Source organism: Lingula anatina, chromosome 9 (genome assembly GCF_051362555.1).
Source record: "Lingula anatina isolate TDL-2025a chromosome 9, LinAna3.0, whole genome shotgun sequence".
Taxonomy (NCBI): domain Eukaryota; kingdom Metazoa; phylum Brachiopoda; class Lingulata; order Lingulida; family Lingulidae; genus Lingula; species Lingula anatina.
Window position 1 is genome coordinate 12,317,547 of NC_141775.1, and position 13,589 is coordinate 12,331,135.

Here is a 13,589-nt window from a genome sequence, read left to right on the forward strand (position 1 = left end):
GGTAAATAATGAAATAGTTTCTTTTTTTGATTTCTTTTTAATATCCAACTTAAAGATGAAGAAAAATTGAATATTCTAATCTGTTATGCAGGCAAGTCCTAAGCAATTCTTCATCACAGAACCAGGGATTAAAAGAACACATCTATTCAGTCAGTCAGAGATAGAACACGGTCTCCACTGGAAATTCAGAAGAACGAAAGTCTGAAATTATCTCATCATTTGACTGGGCCGTTTCTGCACGTCAATGCCAGCATAAAAGGGGGCTCTACAACATTTGCTGGGTTTGCTACTGAAAAGTAATGCACTGGGTGGGAAAGAGAAAGCATCCTTAGTCTTTTTTGAAAAAAAAAAAAAACTCTCTGGGCTTTAAACTGCCAAGTCCCAAAAGCTCATTTAAAAGCTGTACAACATCAGCACTTTGACCACTATTCTGTAGAGTTAACAGTATCGCAACACCCCTACCATACGAATCAAACTAAGAGGCTCCTTTTGTATTCCCTATTTAATAGCATCAATTCATTCACACTTGTCTTCAATGGCATCAGGACAAGAATTCCACAATCCAGTGTGATTTTCTTTTTTTCTATCTGTCTATCTGATTATGGTACATAATCCTGTGCTGAGCACATCTGTTCAGTAATATTCTTCATGTATTGTGTATAACATTATTTATATGTATTGAGTATAGGAATAAAAAAAGTCAAATCCTCAGGTGAGCTTGCCTGTGTCTAGCCATTACCACTGGCCCTATCCTGACACTGTCCTACTGACCTCTCGGTGACCTTTGGATGACCTCTGGCTAACATGACAGGCCTAAAATTCCCAGACACACCCCCTCCACCTCTCATCACTAAACAAGGCAACTGATGCTTAGAGATCTCCACTGCAACTTGTGGCTTTATCTTTAATTCATGACAATCATATCACACAAAACTAACTTCAACCTGACGTGCAGCAATACTTATGCTAGAAACGTACATGGTCACACTTTGGTCCTGTCATCCTCACCCAAAACAGATGTGTGGGTGGCAGCAGTTAAGTCTGTACAACACCATCATTACAGGGTCTTTTTGACATGGTGTAACAAAATGTAAGATTAGTGGAGTCAAACAGAGCTAAATATTATTCAAATTGTCAGATAATTTGAAAGTCAATATTTGATCCGTGCCCAATGTTCTCCACGACCTGTTTTCAGGTGGCGCAGCGCCACCTAAAATAAGCCAGTGCCCGAGAAGAAGGGCAGTAACAATTATCTGGAGGCCAGGTGCAGCCTCACCACCCCTTTCTGTGGTTCAAGATAATCTTCCCAATCCATCCTGGTGTCGGATATTTCACAGACTCACTTCCAAGTCAATGACTCTGTCAATTTCCTCAAGTCCTTCACCAATTTCCTGCTGCATAACTGAGCACATTTAGACCAGCAGAATAACTAAATAAACAGATCCACGGATCAAATATGGCCACCCATATAAAAGCTTGCCACTTAAATCCGGATTAGACACTAAACAGATTCCCCGCGGAAATTACCCAACAAGCATTCGAGTGGGTCGGCCATATTTGATCCACGGATCTGTTAGTCCACAGTTCTGAATGCGCTCACCGAGTTACCAAAGTCTGTCCAGAAACCACAGGTTCATTCTGACCTGATAAGCACACCATACCGAAATCAGGTTACTACATCAGCCAGGAAGTCCTAGGTAAGATATACTGTTCTAACATTGTTTATTAACTGGTACGTGGTCCTCTAAAACACACATTATATATATTTATTTATATATACCTATGTATGTGATAAGGCTACCACATAAACACAGGCACCAAGGCCACCTCAGATTATATCAACAGTCTGTATTTATTCTTGCCGGGATAACATATCACACTCCCTTCCTTGATGTGAGGCAGGGCAGCAGTGCCAATATCATATTCAACACTATTTTTGACCCGGAAAAATCATTAAACTACTTTCTTGTTTGTGAAATATATGTGCAAACATCATCATCACCATCCTATGTTTAAATTTTTTGTTTTTTTTTATTTATTTATTTATTTATTTATTTATTTATTTGTCGTTTATAATTTTTAAAAAAAATTATGGGGGGGGGGGGGGGATCAATAATGACCATGGCTGCATAGCCTGCATTCATTACCAAAGTTGATCCAAGGTCTAACAGATCACATATGGCTGACCCACTTGAAAGATTACCGCATAATTCCCATTGGGAATCTATTCAGTGTCTACTAGGGGATTCCGTATGCGTCAAGCTTTCAAGTGGACCAGCTTTGTTTGATCCAGATTCTTTTAGATGTCTCCACCCCCTCCAAACCTGTTACAAATCAATACATGAAAATATTGGCGTAATTTCGGCCATTTCTGCAATTTAATGGTTTGTATATCACACTTTTCTACCAAATTGATAGAAATAGATAAATTTGCCTGCCAACTTACCATTTTTGTTAAGTGCTACCCCCAACCCCACCTCAGCCTTTATGATGTACTCAATATATATCTACTTCAGCAGTCCTGAGTGCATTCCACAACTGATACTGCATACCAGGATGTATACACTCCGTATGAAATATAGATCATGGACACTGCTTACAATGTATTCATTTGATGCTGCCCCTACAGCTTCTGTATATTTTTATATATTCCAGCAAGCTAGTCTTCTGGGCCAGCATTCAGAGATGTGTTCAGACAAGATTCAGAATGGACTTTTTCTATAAATGAGGAATTTAGATGCTGGAGTCCCAGTGGGGGTGGGGTCTGGAGTTGGGGGAAATGGGGTGGGGTGGTAGGTGGAGATGGGAGCAAGAAGAGGATTTGGGGGGGGGGGGGGGGGGGAGAAGAGAAGGTTGATTAATGAACTTGAGACCATAAAAACCACGAGGAGTTATTTCGCTTCACTGGTGACATATTTCTCACTAAAAATAAAATGTGGTTATCTACAGGATTCTCCATTACAGCCAATCAATCTACAGCTACCATGAACAAGGCAGCAAAGCTGTCAAATGTACAGACAAAAAACAGAAAATAAAGATGCAAAAAAGGTCATTTTGTCAATTTTGATGCAATAATAAATAATGCTTATAATAGCACTGTCAGTCAACACTGAATTTTAATCTTGTACAACGGGTAACATGGTCAATAACAGGAGCAGACCCAGAGATATTTTCTGACAGTATTACAAAGTATCTATGTTGATCCATCCTCCATTTTGATGGTCTTCCAACAGAAAAAAATAGATACCAGTCAATATAAACTTAATAACCTGACTGTCTTCCGGAAGACCCAGAAGATGGTCTCAATCCACCCCTTCAATAAGATTACAGTTTCAGGACCATGAGAGTTCAAATTCACATTATGAAAGTCTCAATATTTGAAAAATGATGACAGTGCATAAAATAATATTACATAATGTTTAAAGACATAAAAAACAATACAACTGCTTATGTAGAAATACAGAAAATGTGCAGAGCCCCAGGCAGATGAGAGTTAAAAGTCACAAATGCAAGTGTTTGAGAAAAAATTATAAAGGAAAACAACAAAACTAGAAAAGCACTTTGAGAGTGCAGACCTCTGCCAAGGCAGCAATTGTTGATTATTATTGATAATTGATTGATTATTGATCCAGACCACCACCAAAAATTAATCATTGTCCTCTTTGGCCCACTTCCGACAGTTCCTGAAAATTTCTGCAAAATTGGTCCATAACTTTTTGTGTTATGTGGATGACAGACAAACAGGGGTGAAAATATAACCCCCTTGGCAGAGCTTGAGGTAAATATAATTCCAATGAAGATGCTATTCAAACTTTTAATCTTCCAGTTTGATATATATATATATATATATATATATATATATATATATATATATATATATATATATATATATATATATATATATATATATAACTTATTTGCAATATTAAACAAAATTTACCTGCATAATTATCACTGCTTCCTTATTATTAATCTAGCAGAGAGCTTTACCTTTGGGAGTTTACAGGGAAATATCAACAAGTGTGCTTTACGTAATCTCATTTAATGGCCTATTAAAGCAAATGACTTTATAACTCTGAAATTAATCTAGTGATACCCAAGGGTAATTTACAGACTGACCCACTCAAAGGTCTTCAGGCCCATAAGTCACACCTTAAGAAAAGCACAAAACCATAATGCCCAAAATAGGAGACTACCAATCCTGAAGCAATAATACATTATGTTTAACTGCACAGTCAACATCAACTTATGCACAACAGGTAACACAGACGAAAGTAAAAGCATAATGCTCCAGGCCCATCAGAGTTCAAGTTTATACTTAGAAAGTGCCAGAATGAGAAAAATGAAAATTTCACAAAAAATGCATAAATACAATAAACATGATAATCCAATAGAGCTGGTTTTCTCATGAGCTGAAGGCCAATCCTAAAAATCGTACTTGTAAGTTTAAAATTATAATAAGTAGCACAGTTTTCTTTTCATAATGTTTGCAGTAGCAGTGCAAAAAGATTGTTGTCAATTTTGATGTAACATTACATAATAAATTAGAGAATAATTATCACCAATTTTTGTTTTTTGACTATAAATAGGATGGACATGTAGAAAATATGATTACCATTTGGCTTCATGTCCATGGGAGCTCCGAGTCCCACAATGAATATGCCAAAAAGATAATGAATATTACACTAAAATGTATAACTTCCAGAAAAAGAAGCCAATTAGACTGCTTTTCTAACTCAGGCTGCATTTTAGTCCTGTGTTTCTTTTTTGAAAGTTTGACAGTCATAAGTAACATGGTTTTCCCATAATGGTCATCAAGGCAGCAGCACCAAAAATTGTGTTTTCTTCTATTTTGATGCAACATTACATAATGCTTAACAGCATACTGACCATCGATTTTTAATAATAAAATATAAGTGTCATGGATTTTCACAAAATGTGACTAGCATGGGTCTTCAAGCCCGTGGAGGTTCCAAGTCACACCTTGGAAATGCCAATATGTGAAAAATTAAATTTTCACAAAAAACTGTTTAATTGCCAGAAAAATTTACCAAACAGACTGCATTGCCTACTGAAGCTGTATTTTAGTCCCATGTTTCTTTCCTGTAATTTTGAGAACAGTAAGTGACATGATTTTCCTTAAATGGTCATCATGGGAGCACTGCCCAAAATAGGGGTTTCTTCAAATTTTGATGCAATATTACATAATGTTTTACAGCATAATGACCATCAATTTTTAATTATAAAATATTAGTATCATGGTTATTCAGAAAATGTAACTAGCAAAAGTCTTCAGGCCCATGGAACTTTAAAGTCACATATTGAAAATGCCAAAATGTAAACAAGACAGCACTGTTCTGAAATGGGTTTATTTCCATTTTTAACACTTTTTTAACATAAAACAAAATAAACAGTTTACTGCCATTTTTATATGACCAATGAAGAAAATTGATGAGATGGGAAAAGTATCAATAGAACAGTGTTAAATGTCCAACTTCCTCCATTCTGAGATTCTGAACATAGTGGATGAATGCATCTGACAAACTGCAATGATATGAGTTTATTTCCATTTTTGACACTTTATTACACAATACATGATAACAAGTTTACCATCATTTTTACAAAATCAACTAACAATGTTGTTAAGATGCAGGAAATGTCAAACAAACACTTTTACGTATCTTACTAGTTCAATAATGAGACTGTTAACATGCCTAAGAATTGAATGTGAGGAAATGTGAAAAAACAGCATAACTTCTAAAATAATGGACTGATTATGCTGATTTTCAAACTCAACCTGCGTTTTAGTAAGATTGGCCCCTCCTGTGAGTATAATGACAATTGGCCAATCTGTTTTTCTTATATTGTGTTATCAGTGTTGCATATATACTGAAAAAAGTGAAAAAACAGCATAAATTCCCTATATGTGACCCGATCAGGCTGATTTTCGAACTTGACCTGTGTATTATGAATATTTATCAGTTCTGTAAGTTTCAAGCCAAAAGGTAAAATGGTTTTCCACTTATCGTGTTATCGGTGCTGCATATATGCTGAAAAAATAGAAAAAAATAGCCTAAATTCACTAAAAATGACCCAATCACGCTGATTTTCGAACTTGACCTGCGTATTAAGTATATTCATCAGTTCTGTAAGTTTCAAGCCAAAAAGTAAAATGGTTTTCTACTTATGGTGTTATCGGTGCTGCATATATGCTGAAAAAAGTGAAAAAACAGCATAAATTCCCTAAAAGTGACCCGATCATGCTGATTTTCGAACTTGACCTGCGTTTTATGAATATTCATCAGTTCTGCAAGTTTCAAGTCAAAAGGTAAAATGGTTTTCCACTTATGGTGTTATCGGTAAAAGTGCACGGCGACGGTGACGGCGACGACAGCGACGACGGCGACGGCGACGACAGACGCAGATGATGGCTATATGTACAGACACATCTGTGTCTGTACATAAAAATGAGAAGACTGCAAGTCATGGTTTCTATGGATAAATTGACATGACATGGCATGTTGCTGGATGATTATCAAGTCAGCATGTGGAGAGACATGTCAGTAGTGTGTGACACAGACCAGACTGCAACCACAACCAACACTTGAAGTAATTCTGATCTTGGAACATTTTCCTTACTGTAATGCAAGACCCCCCCCCCCCCCCCTTCTCTCTCTCTCTCTCTCTGATCACATTCACAACGAGTTGGGCCAGGCTTTACAAATCCTGGGGACTAAATATGGCAGAAGTACATGAAAGAAAAACCGCCTAATCTTTTAATAGTCTCTCCGCCTCTCACACGCCTCCCCACATGTCGTCCCTGCAGGGGGACAGTCATTAAATCTCGGCTCCATTGGGACGACACATGGGGAGGCGTGTGAGAGGCAGAGAGACTATTAAAAGATTAGGTGGTTTTACTTTCATGTACGTCCGCCATATTTAGTCCCCAGGATTCTGGCTCAACTCGTTGTAAATGCGATCGTTCTCTCTCTGTGCGTGTTTGTACATATCCACCCCCCCCCCCCCCCCCGGACTTGCACACCCATGTATATGTGCTTAGTGCCAGCGCACGATTTCAACCGTTTGACATTAACACAGAGGAAGGGGTGGGAGTAAACAGCCCTCTTATTACTTCAATATTCTAGACCTTTCTATAAAATACTCGCATTTCATTCAAAGTCTGAACGCAGCACCTTCAAAAGGTTTCAAATGTATTTCTCAGCAATTAATTTATCAGCATTAAGGAAGCTCATTTTTCAATGTAGGCGTTCATCCCCATAAAAAAAAGCTCAACATTGAAAGCAAAACAGACTTAACAATTAAATACAATACATATCAATATCTTTCATCAAAGAAGAAAAACACTATATCCTGGAATGGAGGTTGTGGGATGTACTGGTACCGAACAGGGATGAAGTCACCTCCCAACTCCTAAAAATCTTTCAATACAAAATATAACACCCATTTTCCCCACCTATTATTGTCTGGCTCAGAAATAACAGGTCTGACGAATGCACATCGTGTGTTGGACTTAATCCAAATAAGTCATTATAAAATATAGATCTCAAACCCAACAACCACAAACACGAAAGCCGAGAAATACTCAACAGAAGACTTACATGGACATTAAAATGGATAAAAGCTTTCACTTTGCGCTCTGAGGGATCCATGTAGTAAAATCAATAAGCAGTAGAGCAATAAATAATCCACCGCTGATTGGAGACAGAGGATCAAAAGGACAACACTGGCTTTATGGTCTTAAATATTATGTTTTAGGGTTGCCATGGAAACGGATTTCTATCCTGCCCCGGTGGCCTCGCCAGAGAGATTTCTCCTGAGACAGAAGCATCTCCCTGGGGTAGGGGAGATAAATGCAGAATGTGCAACTGGAAACTTTTCCATTCACTGGACCGAAAAAAAAAAAATAAATAAAAATAAAAAAATGTGCAATTTTATGAACGTAAGTACATTTGCCCTGTGTAGGACACATTCAAAAGACATCACCTACTGAAAAGCACTATCACTTTGAACAAGAACTCCATGTAACATCTACAATTCCATGCCATTCGTGTAACAGACAGACTAGACATAGCTCGCCTTGTAACCAATTCTCCCAGGAGGTTTACCCAATGCAATAAAATCAATAATGTTTTATGGAAACAAAAGGCGGTAATATTGCTTAAAAACCAGTGGGGTCAAAGTTGATTACAATACTTCTAAGGTGTGTATAAGACAGTAATGGCTGTCCACAACAGGAGAACAATTATAATTGTACAAATACTCAGGGCAAAAGGGTTAGTTTTCAACTGAAGACCCACTGAAGTCCAAGCTCACCCTTGCGAGGCAAAACTGACTGCAAAACTGTCTGAACACATTGGCAATGGAACCTATTCAATGCTAGATCGTCTCTGTTTATTAGATTCATCAATTAGATATAAATAAGACTCAGTTTACTATATGCTGGAATGATGCCAGACCAGTTTAATTATCTCTCAGGTATTCCTTGTACTATACAAAGAACACAGAATCATCCTAATTCTCACATTATTTCATTGTGACTGTCACTCAATGATACGAGGAAAACAGGTATTAGCTGCGGTTACGTAACCGATTCCCACACGACAAAAACATCTCTTCCAGCAGAAAATCCACAAGTAATTATCTTCCTTGTACAGCTGAGTGGTTCTACACCACCAACAACCATTTCATTTACACCTTGGCAACACTCCACACCTGCAGAGCCTCACTTTCTACACAAAGAAAACACCCAACACCACGTAACTGGGGCACGGAGTGCACCTGTCCCTAAACTAGGGGTTATATATTAAATGCTTACTCAATCAGGTCAATATCAAACTAGCACGGTCGACACACACAAAAAAACATGAATCTAAGTAAATCACAATATTTCTACTTTCCTTCAGATAGACATCCAATCTGCTGAGAGTATAAACAGATAGCTACACACCATAACTGAACAAGGGGGGGGGGGGTTGAAACCAGTCCAGAAAACTCACATGTGAGTTCTTTCTCTGTGCCATGACGTCATTCAAGGAAGGGAAAAGAAAAGCAATCAAAACAATTCACACTTACTTGGTAACGCTGCGGCGGTGGCCCCGGCCTGTCCTGGGTAATTTCTGAACATGGTGGTCAAGGAGTGAACATCTCGAAACTGGTGGCCAGCTGGTGACCATTAGTTAACAAAATCACAGAAAAAAAAATCCACAAAATTCTCTCGTGTACACACAGACAAAGCCTTGTGTTCATGAAGTTGCTATATTTAGAAGCTGAGGTCACATGACATATACAGCACACAACAGGTCTTACTGGACTGATGAAATTTAAGCACAGCTGTGTGCTGGTATAAAGCAGCATGCCAGGGTCTATTGTGTGCTAAGGTCACCAGTAAATGGAAACCTTCACATGAACATTGAGGTGCATTGTTAGGAATCACAAAGGATTTTCCCTGGCCACAAATTACAGTAAACTTTAACACAAAAGAGGCAGAAATGAATAAGCAGAAAAACATACTTATCTACCACAGATACATTACAATCTTATCATTATCATACAAATCTCTCGCACCACCCTTGCCTCAAAGAACCCAACTAAGGTGATAACCATCTCACAGTGTATTAAAAAGACTTATTAACTGGCACAGTACATGCCATGCACAAATATATCTACACAGGTATATATACAAATGGGAGATGGAACTACTGGTATACTGTAATTAATTTCCTGTTTATTCTATATAAAAGACTTATTAACTGGCACACTACATAACATGCTCAAGTGTATCTACACAGGTATATATACAACTAGGAGATGGTATACTATAATTAACTTCCTGTTCATTCTATATAAAATATGTATCTTAAGGATGGAATTTACAGACTCAGAAAGAAGAAACGTGCATGAATGTGTATGCCTGAGAGAGAGAGAGAGAGAGAGAGAGAGAGAGAGAGAGAGAGTACAGACAAATATTTTAACATGTCATGAAAATAAATCATAATTACTAATCAGTCTAATGTAATAAAACTGAAAGAAGGACTGTAATCTAATAGTCTTAAACACTCAGTAATAATGAAAAGATAACAATAAAGGAATTTCCAAGCAAGAATTAGCCAAATCAAATGACATTCCACATTAGATTTTTAACATCAATATAATTCACTAATGACATTAATGTGTTGAAATAAACATCTTCAAAGCATGTTTCTAAATCTGTGGGCCATCTATTAACATACTTCCAGCAGATCAATACATTTTTTTTTGAGATGGCTCTGCCATCTTTACTGGATGTAGAACTTGCCAGAAAATATATCAAAATACAGTGTGTGTGTGTGTGTGTGTGTGTGTACATTTTTTAAAATTTTCATTTTTGGACATTCAACATCACAATTTGAAAATTTCTCAGTGATCTGGTAGTATGCAAGCAGCAACTCTCATAGTGGCATAAACTGCACCAGTTGCTGTTGTCCAGTCTGTTTGGACTGGTCACCATAATACTGGCCATGTACCGGTCATGACACTGACTCAATAAATCAATAGCATCAACCCAGGGCACCAGAGTCAACATAACACAGCTTTGTTGTCAACAAGACGTTTCCCCATGTATCACAGGTCACCACTCAAACTAAGGCATACGAACTAGATCATTTGAAATCAATTTTTTTTTCTGAAGAGGAACAGCAGTGAACATGGAAGTGGGTCACTTGTTGTATAACAGGTGAGCAGACAATTGTCATCTCTTCTTCCTCTCTGGCCATAGCAATTTCTGTGTATTAAAAATTGAAAAAAAAAAAAAAAAAAAAAAAAATCCTACTTAAAATATTTGGCACAAGGACAGCAATCTATTACATAGACCATCTCTGCGCTAAAAATAAAATTCTTGAAATATTTGCTGCTAGTATTACGAAAGCGGAAAATATGACAGTTTATCTCTGGCGAAAAACCACAAGGCTGTGTGTGTCCTTTTAATGTGCAATTTCTAACATGAGGGGGAAACCACCAGAGTGCGGAGATCAAATATCCAGACTATTTCAACTCCTAGGGGGCACTCAGAACAAGGTGATCCGCGAACTAACAGATCTTCTGATCACATATGGAACCAACCACTTGTAATGCAGGCCTACCCAACTACCAGACTCGGCACCAAACGATCCAGAAATCACCGGTAGATCAGACCACACTACCTGTTTTCAAGGTATGTATCAGATCGCATTACACAGTATCATACCCTGAACAAATTTTGAGTGGTGATGCAATGCTTTTCAACCCCGCTAAGAATCGTCACTATCATCATCGTTTACTAGGCAAGAGTGGTGTTGCGTCTGATACTGTGTAATACGATCTGATACACACCTTGAAAACGGGTAGTGTGGTCCGATTTACCGGTGAATTCTGGATCATTCCGTACCGAGTCTGGTAGTTGGGTAGGCCTGTAATGGTGCCGAGATTTAATTGCTTTTCCCCGCTGAGACGGTGCGTGTGGGAGGCAGGAATCCACCGTCAAGTGCGCACCATATTTGACACGCGGACTAGTTAGCCTGTTGATCAACTTTGTTGCACCAATACTCCCCAAGACTACTTTGGTGTACCAGTGGACTGTCGAACATGATGATTTTACATATGACCCCAGAGCATCGAGGACGAGGACAGCACAGTGTACCAAGTTAAGGCCAGTTTTACAAAACTTTACCACAAATGTTGGTCTGAATTTAAACTACTTCAGAAAATCCACTTATGTGATATTTAATATTGGTTTGTAAACTCGGCATGGATTTCCTTCAAAGGGGGCAGCATTTCCTTTTAATACAACCATACTACCCACACATCTTAGGTCTCAGTATTTAATTTTAAGTCTACTAAGTATAGACCATACTTCAGACTAAAATTCTTTGGCTAAACAGGTTCCAGGGATATAAATAAAGGGTCAGCCGAGGACGAGGGAAGATTATCGAGTGTTCACCTGTGCCATGATGGCGAGGACACAGCAGGTCACACTACCAGGAATCAATCTGCCATTACTAGGAGTATCTCGGAAATGACAGATGGTCAAATAACACTGCCTGCAAGATATAGGGACACAAAACTTGACCCATGTTTTCATACACCCCGAGGATCAAGTTTTTGGCAGAGACAACTGCACAGGGTGGCTTACTTTGATAAAGGAAGAAGTATCAAGTGATCTTTGACCCTCAGGGTGGGAAATAGCACCAATTTCATTTAATAAACATATTAGATTGACAAGATGAAACTCTCATGCCAGAGATCTTCTTGATAAAAACAATTCCCAACTTAAATCTCAGGTGGCTAATCAACTGTGCATTATCAAAGTAAAAATCATTTCCTTTCCAAAATGATTTTTCTTAGACTTTTTCTAAATATTGATTAGTTATCACTTTTGCCTAACAATTGCTTCTGTTTACAGAATTGGCTCATGTAAGCTTGGGCCAACATCACCGAGATGCCCCGACTTGTTGGTTTATGTTCTTTTAGCCAGGGACGAGTAGATCATGTCAAGGTGCACATATATGTTATTGTATTCAGTCATTATCAAGTTGGATAAAGAAATTCTGTATCTTACGTACGGATAAGTTTTCTTCAAAGAATAGCAAGTAAAAAAAAAAAAAAAAAACTTGTTGACTTCAATAAAACCCTGATTATTATTTTTTTCATTATCTGAGATTTTCATTTCAAGTTATAATGTAATTTGGAAAAACAGTTTCTGTGATTAAATATGGATAAGGAAGATCAAATGAACACGCTCACGTTTCTTCAATTTTTTCTCAGGTTGTGTAAAAAAATGGATATTCATATTTTAATTGTTTAAGGAAGAAACATTCCTCTTTCATCGCAGCTAATGATCTCAACCCCACATAATTTTCAATTTGGATTCCCTTAGCTACACGATAAATCTGAACCAATTCATCTATTTAAAAAAATTCCTATTTCAACTTCCTCACGATCACTCATCCGACCATGAAGTCGATAACACAAGATAACATCAGCAGAGAAGGGAGGATCACCATTTGCATCCCCACAGGAAGTCTTGGCTCTCCAGAGAGGGCTCTGATATTCATCATTACAAGACATACTATGTAAAATATAGCTTTTCAACCAATGCAGCATATTTTATTAACAAGCTCATCAGGGACATGCTGAAATGATGATAAATAGCATAACTGTAGCCATGGATTTTCCTACCTTCCTTTTTACTGCCTGTCCTCAGATTTAAAAACACTCTTAATCATTTTGTAAGATTAAGAAAAAAAAAACATTTGTTAAAATTGCACTTGAAAGATCACAAAGTAACAATAAAAGAAGTTCATTTCTACTCATAATAAGTTTGGCCGTGTTAAGGAATATTTTCTAGATATTACCTTAAGTAAGCATTACTGGGCGCCTTTCAGTTTGATTTCACCATCGGTGACCGCAAGTACTACATTTAAAATCATCAAGAAAATCAAGTGATTTCATTTTTCCTTTCAAAACCAAGTTTTTCACTAAAAACTGCCTAGTTGTTGGACTGTCACAGACATCACAAACCTACTAGGTAAAATATAGTCATCTTTGCGTGAAAA

The 13,589-nt window shown here is 37.6% G+C and overlaps 1 protein-coding gene across 2 annotated transcripts in view; it reads right to left on the reverse strand.

Moving 5' to 3' along the window:
- The window catches only part of LOC106160886 (eukaryotic translation initiation factor 4 gamma 3-like), a 53,426-nt gene that overhangs the window by 35,549 nt on the left and 4,288 nt on the right, over positions 1-13,589 (reverse strand). For both annotated transcript variants that reach the window (XM_086995818.1, XM_086995817.1), the window contains exon 3: positions 9,094-9,137. In XM_086995818.1, the coding sequence (XP_086851944.1) occupies positions 9,094-9,137 (44 nt within the window). The remainder of the gene's footprint in view (positions 1-9,093; positions 9,138-13,589) is intronic.